At 46.7% G+C, this 8,821-nt stretch overlaps 1 protein-coding gene across 6 annotated transcripts in view; it reads right to left on the minus strand.

The window, feature by feature from the left end:
* Positions 1-5,200, minus strand: part of Akap8l (A-kinase anchoring protein 8 like) — a 32,871-nt gene extending 27,671 nt beyond the window's left edge. For 2 of the 6 annotated variants that reach the window (XM_006991277.4, XM_006991276.4), the window contains exon 1: positions 4,949-5,200. In XM_006991277.4, coding sequence (XP_006991339.1) covers positions 4,949-4,961 — 13 coding nt within the window. In that variant the 5' untranslated portion in view covers positions 4,962-5,200. Of the gene's footprint in view, positions 1-4,452 lie in introns of all 6 variants that reach the window. The other 4 variants (XM_042267610.2, XM_042267609.2, XM_042267612.2 and 1 more) reach the window with 3 other exon arrangements.
* Positions 5,201-8,821: the final 3,621 nt, after the last annotated feature.

The raw sequence follows: 8,821 nt of genomic DNA on the forward strand, positions 1-8,821 counted from the left end.
CCCAAAACCCACACAGGCAGCTCACAGCCACCTGTTAACTCCAGCTCCAAGGGGTCTAATGTCCTCTTCTGGTCTCCAGGGCACCTTCATATACATGTCTGACACACTCACACAAGCACATACACGTAAATGCACAGAGACACAGATAAACAAAATACAAATTTAAATACACAAACCACAAGTCTCCGAAAGCAAGGCTGGGGAAGCGGCTCAGCTAGTCAACTGCTTGTTGTACAAGCGTCAAGACCTGAGTCTCATGCCCAGACCCATACAAAGGGTGGTACACAGTTCTCAGAAGTGGGGAGACAACACACGTGAATCCTTCGGCTTGCTAACCAACCAGCTCAGTGCAATCAGCAAGTTCTAGGCTAATGGGACCCTGCTTAAAAAAAAAAAAAAAAAAAAAACCAAGGTAGTTGGCACCGGAAAAATGACACCAAAGTTGACCTCTGGTTTATACATAAACCTGTATACATATTGTGTGCATACACAACACTAAACACGAAAAATATTCACTGGGGAATTCAACTGTAGAGAATAATCAGGATAATGTATCCAATCCAACCTTTTCCACTGCTTTTTTTTTTTTAAATAAATCCATTAACAGCCCTGCCACCAAAATGCTCTCCAACTTTATGTAATATGATAATTTGAGGTCTCACGGCACTGCTTAAGCTGTGATAGCTGGAACTACAGGCATGGATTATCGCAGTCAGCTATGTAATACGGTTTCTCTTCAGGTTTTGTTTTGTGTTTTTTTTCCCCCAAAAGTGAGGATCTAATTCAGGTCCTGGACTCCACCTGAGCCCTCTCTCTAGCCCTGATTTGGTTTGTTCAGTAGGGTCTAGATGCAGAACCTCAGATCTGTAATTTTCCTGTCTCCATCTCCCAGATGCTGGGGTTACAGTATGCACCCTGGTGTGGTGGGTAGTTTATTAGGCAAGCACTCCATCACTGCACTGTATCTCTAGTCCTCGTTTTTTTATTGACTTTGCATTTTGAGATGTATTCACTTAGTTGCCCAGACAGGCCTCGAATTCACTCTGTAATCCTGGCCAGTGTTGAACTTGTGACTCTCCTACCTTGGCCTCCTGGATGTTAGAATTACAGGCCTGTGCTACCAGGCCTGGCACATACTGTGCAATTTACGTATAGCTGTCAGTTATCTGCCAGGGACTTATTCCAGAACAGGCTCTCCCTTCAAAGAAAGGTAGATTCACAAATGCTGAAGTCTCTTTTATAAAGTGCCCGCTGTATATTTTAAATCATCTTTAATTACTTATAAGACTTAACATGATGTAAATTACATATAAAGTCATACTGTATTATTTATCATATAATGGCAAAAACTCTGTACATGGTTAGTAGAGATACACTCCCCCCCCCAAATATTTTCAATCCTCGGTTGAACCCACAAAAACAGAACTCAAAGATGTAGAAGGCTGAGTATACTGCAATTGTAATGAAACACTACATCTTGACGGACACACATTCTGAGTTCAGTAAGAAAACTGCAGAGCAAAGGGTTTATGTTTACTCATAAGAGAGTCTTAGCTCCTCCATGAACAAAAAAAAACTAAAGACAGGGACTGACAGGTGGGGGCAAATCTGTATCTCACAGACAGACAGACAGACAGACAGACAGACACACACACACACACACACACACACACACACACACACACACACACACACACACAGTGAGTACTTGGCGGGCATGCAGAAGACCCTGAGATTCCATCCCCAGTGCTGCAAATACAGAGATGGAGAAGGATGCTGATAACCAACCTCTGAGACGAACTGCAATGATTCTGCCTTCCTGAGATGACAGTCTTCCCCAACCCCACTCTAGACTAACAGAGGTAGCTGGTGTGATCACTAAGTCATGTAGAAATGACTGACTTTTGAGCCTTCTGGACTGTTCTTTCTTGGATCTTTCTAGTCTGAGGAAAAACAGCTGCCACATTGTTAGGGTTCTTCTGGTGGCCCTACAGAGCAACCCAAATGGCACATAACCACAGCTAGAATTAATGTGCCAGATACAGGAGCTTGAGTCATGCTGGAGGTAGGGACTCCAGTACCAGACAAGCTTTCAGATAACAACTGTCACCCTAAATGTAATCTAGGCCAGAACCACCAGCTAGTAGCACTTGTGGCATTCTGAACACAACGAAGCTGTGAGATAAGTGTTCTATAAAAAACAGTACATGTCAGACCTTTGTTCGAAGGCCTGACTCTAGATTTTTTTCCCTGCTGTTTTTCTCCTGTTCCCACCCTCCCCACTTCATACTAGAGATGGGTTCCAAAGATGAATGTGATGCTCTTGCAGAGAACTGAGTTTGGTTCCCAGCACCAGCATGTTGGCTCATTACCCCTGTAACTCCACTCCAGGGGATCCAACATCCTCTTCTGGCTTCTATGGACATCCACACACATGTACACACACCCACATATAGGCATACACACATACACATAATAGCAGTGACATACAATTCAAAGCTTCCAGGACTTAACCTCTAAGTTATACTCAAGTGACTTGATCCAGCACAAAGGAAATGAGTTCAAGGCCAGCCTGGGCTCTATTTTAAGATGGGAGGCCAGCCCAAGATATAGTGTGAGACTCTTTTTTGTTGTTGTTGTTTTGAGACAGGGTTTCTCTGTGTAGTTTTGGTGCCTGTCTTGGATCTCGCTCTGTAGACTACACTGGCCTTGAACTCAGGGAGATCCGCCTGGCTCTGCCTCCCATGTGCTAGGATTAAAGGCGTGCACCACCACCACCACCACCACCACCACCACCACCACCACCACCACCACCACCACCACCACCACCACCACCACTTAGTGTGAGACTCTTAACAAACAAAAGTGTCTTAAAACGTCTTTGAATTTAGTAACCTTTTACGGGTTTTTGTTTTCTGAGACAGTTAATGTAGCCTAGGCTGATCTTCAACTTACATTCCTGTCTCTTAAGTGCTGGGATTATAAGAATGTACTACAAGGCCGGACGGAAGTGCTAAATGCCTTTAATCCCAGCACTTGGAAGGCAGAGCCAGGAGGATCTCTGTGATGTTTGAGGCCAGCCTGGTCTACAGAGCTGAGATCCAGGACAGGCACCAAAACTACACAGAGAAACCCTGTCTCGAGAAAAAAAAAGCTACTGCTGGCTTTTGGTCTAACAAGAGGAAAGGGAAACTAATCAGTTTATTAGCTTGGCTACTTCAGTGCCCATAAAACCCAGGATTACAGCCTAACAAGACCTGAAGCTGAAATCCAAACTTGGCCATTAGTAAACTAATTCAGTTTCCTCATCTGTAAATATAAATGCCTCATTATCAAGCTATCTCATAAGATAAAATTCATCCTCTTGTTCTTCAGTAGCCTGTTTCTAAATGCAGAAGAACATTTTTGAATTCTTGGTCGGACCTGGTGAAGAGAATTACATCTTAATTCTAGAGACATTAAGCATTAGTTCTACTTAACGATTTTCCTTTCCAAGACTCCTACCTAACCTCAGATGTTTAGCATTAAAAAACAAAATTGTGGTGGACGCCATACCAGGCACTTCAGGCTGCAGAGCAGCAGTCCTACCCTTTATCCACTAGATGTCAGTAGCAGCACTGCATACCAGCCCCTTCCACACGCCAAGATGAGACAACAAAACGGGACTCTAGATACTGTCAAATGTCCCCCCGGGAGGTAAGAGGCAGGCAGAGTCACCCTGATTGAGAACCACTGGCCTAGGGGATGGTTGTGAGAAAACCCAAGGTTCTTGGCAAGCTTCTAAGCAAGGACTAGCAGAAAGGGCCTATACAGAAGCCAGCAGCTTAGGTTCCATTCAAAGCCTTGAACATTCCTAGCAGAATGTGGGTTACCCAGCAACCATATTAAGTTCAAGCCTGAAATACCTCCAGCGAAGTAGGAGGCACTGCCTATGGCTCTATGGTGTTAACTGGTAAGGCAAACCCAGGCAGCCTTGGCAACTCACCCAGGAATGGTTTACAGTCACTCAAACATATTCCACACCCCCTCACCCTGCTCACCACCCACCTTCCTCTTTGCTTAAATACCACTGATCTCCCTGGCAAGATCTAAGGAGGTAGGCAGTTCCAGTCCAGGGCGTTATTGGGCCAGCTATCTTTACTCTCTCTTATTCCGCTCACATCTCTTCTTAAACCTCCCCTCTTCCCAGAGGCCTCGAAGCTCTCTGTGTAATGGCTGAGTCCCTGCAGGCTACCCCGGGCGCAGGAATACAGTGTGCACTTATTTATTGTCCTACTCATGTCTTCCCTCGCCTATAAGCTTGCTTAAGAAATTTTTGTCAGTATTCCCAGTGCCTACTCATCACCTTTTCGGTGAGTTGAATGAATTAATGTGGAAAATAGTCATTCCTTGCTAAGGTTCAAGCTCGGTCCCCAAAGCTCCCTGCAGAGCTCAGACCCTTCATACATTTACCGATCTCCCCCCTGGGGCCTGGCGCTCCTCCCAGCTTTGGACCAGATGAAGAGGGGAGTGGCGAGAGCAAGGACCCACGACGCTTTGCACTGAAACTGTGCGGGGGAGGCAATGGCGACAGCAGCCGAGACAACGGACTCATCTCAAATGCTCAGGCCCGAGAACCGACGTCCGAGGACGTGGAGGTCCGTCGGGCACTAGCCGGGGACGTGGGCAGTGGAAGCTGGGGGACCTAACGCCGCCCAGGCTCGGAGCCTACGGTCACAGAAGACACAAGCCAGGCTTCGAGCGGCCAGGCGTCCGGGATGCCCGGCTGAGGTCACTGGGAGCCGAGACTTGAGGGATGCGACCCCGAAGCGAAGGGCCTGCGGCGCCATTTTGTGACCGCAGAGGGCAGTGACCGCGACGCCACGGGAGGCGTGGGCGAGCCTGGCGTGCCTCAGCCCGTCTTGTCCCTCCCCGGCCCCGAGCGCGTCCTTCACCCTGCTGGGCCTACCTGTGTAGCTCATGACGGCAGCGAACACCCGAGCCGTGGACACAGACCGCTACTCTGCGCGTCTGACGCCACAACAATCTTTGGGGGCCCTTCCACACACGCCCAGCCCCACCTCCTGACCTCATTGGCTCGTGCCAGCCTCGGACTTCACGTCCATTGGGCCAGCTAGCTGTCCATTTCCATCCTTCTTCGCAACAGTGGCTGGAGATACTGCCAACCCCTACTGGCCCCGCCCTACCACCGCCTCCTGTTAACCAAAGCCCGCGCTGATAGGCCAAATGGAGACGACGGGGAGGTAGAGTTCGAAGGGGCGGGGCTACGTGCAACCCAGAGGCCGGAGCCCACGCGTGGCGGGTGCCGGTGTCTGTTTGCTGGACACCTGCCAGCGGTAGCGCAGGCAATTGTCCTAAGCTCCGCCGCTGAAATGTTAGCCAAAGCCATTCATGTATCCCTTTGGCATTTGAAATGCTAGCCAAACTCGTTCGTGTATTCCTCTGGCTTTTCAGTTCCAAAACTAGAATGGTAAAGCTACGCTGAAATGAGAAAAATGAAGATCTAACTGCCAAACAAGGTCCTGACAAACATTACATGAGATAATGTTTAAATAAATGAGCCTGGACACGTGTGGTAGGTGGCTCCTGTAATTCTAAGACACAGGAGCCTGAGGCATAAGAATGGCCTTGAGTTTGAGGTCAGATTATGCTGTATGAGTTCTAAGGCACTCCAGGTTACACTGAGACCCTGTCTCACGAGGTGAAAAATAGCTGGGGCCAGTTTCTCGAAGTAAATATTATTTTCTCATTAATCATTACATAACAATCCATAGTATTTGTAAGGGTTGAGGATGTAGCTTGGTGGTAGAGAACGTTATCCTAGCACATATGGAAGGCATGTGTGAGATCCCAACACTGCAAAACAGGAAAAAAAATGCATTTTAAAACAGAAAAAACCTGGTCATGATGGCTCACACCTGTAATCTCAGCACTTGGGAGACTGAGTCTGGAAGAACACTGTGAGTATATGACTGTTTCAAAAATTAATAGTTGGACTTTGTGGCACCTGCTTTAATCCCAGCACCCAGTGGAAAGCAGATCTCTGTGAGTTAAAGCACAGCTTAGTTTACATAGCAAATTTATGGCTAGCCAGGGTCACCTATGTATCAAAAAATTGTTTTTTAGATAAATGTTTGTGTATGGAACTTGTTATGCAAGCAATATATCTGAATGTATCACGCATTATTGCAAATCTTTACACACGAGAACCTGTGCTCAATGCTCAGTTCTACAAAACAAAAAGCTCAGCTCAGTACCAACCAGCCTTGCTCTAAGCACCATGCCTGGCTGTTTGGAAAGTCACCATGAGACAGATCTCAATTCCTGTGAGGATACTGTAAATAAAACATAGCATTTGGGAAACTGCATCAAGCTGTGCTTCCATCCTTCATGCACCTTTTTGTGGTTTGGGAAATTTTAAAGTAGGCTGTTGTATTAGTACTAAGTAATGGTTATCCATTCATTTTTTTAAATTTTTTTTTTCTTTTTGGTTTTTTGAGACAGGGTTTCAAAAAAACAGGTGTAGCTTTGCACCTTTCCTGGAACTCACTCTGTAGCCCAGGCTGGCCTTGAACTCACAGAAATCCACCTGCCTCTGCCTCCCGAGTGCTGGGATTAAAGGTGTGCCACTGCCCGGCCATTTTTTTAGGTTTATGTATGTTTTGCTTGAAGTCATATTTGTGCAGCCACATGCATCCCTAATGCCTGAGGTGGTCAGAAGAGGGTGTTGGATACCCTGGGTTGGAATTACTGGCTGTGAGCTCCTGTGTGGGTGGGTGCTGGGAACCAATCCCAGGTCCTCTGCAAGAGCACTATGTGCTCTTTGCCACTGAGCCATCTCTCAGTCCTTGTTACCAGTTTCTTCAGGGGTAATAATAATGGCAATCTTTAAAAGTCTACATCCTTTAAAGAAACGTACTGAAATAGTTAATATGGTAGCCCCAAATAATGTGCTTCTCCATAATTTAGATGGGGAAGGGGAGGTAGAGAAGTACAGTTGCTGTGATTAACAAGGGTTTATTTTCACCACTGATCCAGGATAAAATGTCGGGATAACACTCCCTCCCCAAACAGACCTTTGCAGACCTTGTTGCCCCATGCGAGAGCCACTGGCAGTGCACTCTGTGCATCTGATTCACAACATGCAACAGGTCTGCTTCATGTGCATTACTGCTTTGGGGTGCCGCTGTCTGACGTCCAAATAAAGTAGGGCCCCATGATTATCTCCTCTAGATATGTAGTTCCTTTTGTGGCATTTGCCACAGTAGTCATTTCACCCAAGGTTTTGTTTAATTTCTGATGTCCTCATGGGTTGAGCTCAAGCCAGTCAACGGTTAAGGCTACTTCATTTGAGACCATAGAGTTGTTTACGGAGAGACTTGTTATGCTCAGGAGTTTTAGGAAAAGATCCCTGTTGTAAGAATGGTAGGTGACCCTTGCAGAGGGTCATTACTATATAGCTATCAGTGTACAGTACTGGATAAAGAAAACCTTTCCCGGGGCTGGAGAGATGCCTTAGTGGTTAAGAGCACTGACTGCTCTTCCAGAGGACCCTGGTTCAATTCCCAGCACCCACATGGCAGCTCACAACTGTAACTCTAGTTCCTGAGACCCAACACCCATGGCAAAACACCAATGTACGTGAAATAAAAATAAATTAAAAAAAACAAAACCTTTCCCTGTTAACTGCGTGCAAAGACACAGCCATCAGTGTATACATATAGTGAGTAGCAAGGCCTTCCCATGTTACTGTCATTGGATCTTTTAAAATCCACTCTAATGCTAGGTTGTGGTGGCCTAGCATTAGGGCCTTTAATCCCAGCCCTAGGGAGGTAAAGGCAGGTGGATCTCTGTGAGTTCGAGGCCAGCCTAGTCTACAGGGCTAGTTCTAGGACAGCCAAGGCAACATAGAGAAACCCTGTTTAGAAAAACAAAACAAAACAATCCATTCTAGTGCTTTTATATTTTAAAAATTGATTTTGGCCAGGCGGTGGTAGCATATGCCTTTAACCCCAGCACTCAGGAGGCAGAGGCAGGCAGATCACTGAGTTCAAGGCCAGTCTGGATTACAAAGTGAGTTCCAGGACAGCCAGGGCTATTACACAGAGAAACCCTGTCTCAAAAAACAAAACAAAACAACAACAACAAAAAAAAACAAAAAAAACCCCATAAACAAAAACAAACAAACAAAAAAGGAAAAAAAAGAAAATTGTAAAAAAATTAAAACAAGGCAGGTGGTGGTGGCATATGCCTTTAATCCCAGCATTCCAATCTCTGAGTTCAAAGCTGGCCTCGTCTACAGAGCTAGTTCCAGGACAGCCAGGGCCACACAAACCCTGCCTGGAAAAAAGAAATAAATGATTAAAACAAGACTCCTTTCCCCCTTGTTATCTGGGTTCTTATGTCTCTTCTTGACATTTACCTTGGATCTAGCGAGGTAGAACTCAGTGGCAGAACATTTGTGTGGTGTGTTCAAGGCCTGGGATGAAGTCCCCAGCACTGCATTTAAAGTCCTGGCTTAAGGACAGCAGAGTCCCAGCTCGGCAACCCCACCCCACCCAGAGCTCCCAGCAGATGTGCACTTCTACCCAACACCCCCAAGGAGCTCCTTCCCTTGGTAAGGCACCAAGGCCAGACCCCTCCTGCAGGCGTGTTACTGCTGCTGGTTAAACCCAGCCAACGCTTCTGTCTTGGCTCCCTTCCCAGACCAGCCAACCAGAGCCCCACCGTGCACCTCAGCACCAAGGGCCAAAAGCTGAGGACTTGGACTATCCCCACTGTGTCTGGTCAACCTGGTGGCCAGCAGGGGACCCAGGGACTC

Source organism: Peromyscus maniculatus, chromosome 22 (assembly GCF_049852395.1).
Source record: "Peromyscus maniculatus bairdii isolate BWxNUB_F1_BW_parent chromosome 22, HU_Pman_BW_mat_3.1, whole genome shotgun sequence".
Lineage (NCBI taxonomy): Eukaryota > Metazoa > Chordata > Mammalia > Rodentia > Cricetidae > Peromyscus > Peromyscus maniculatus.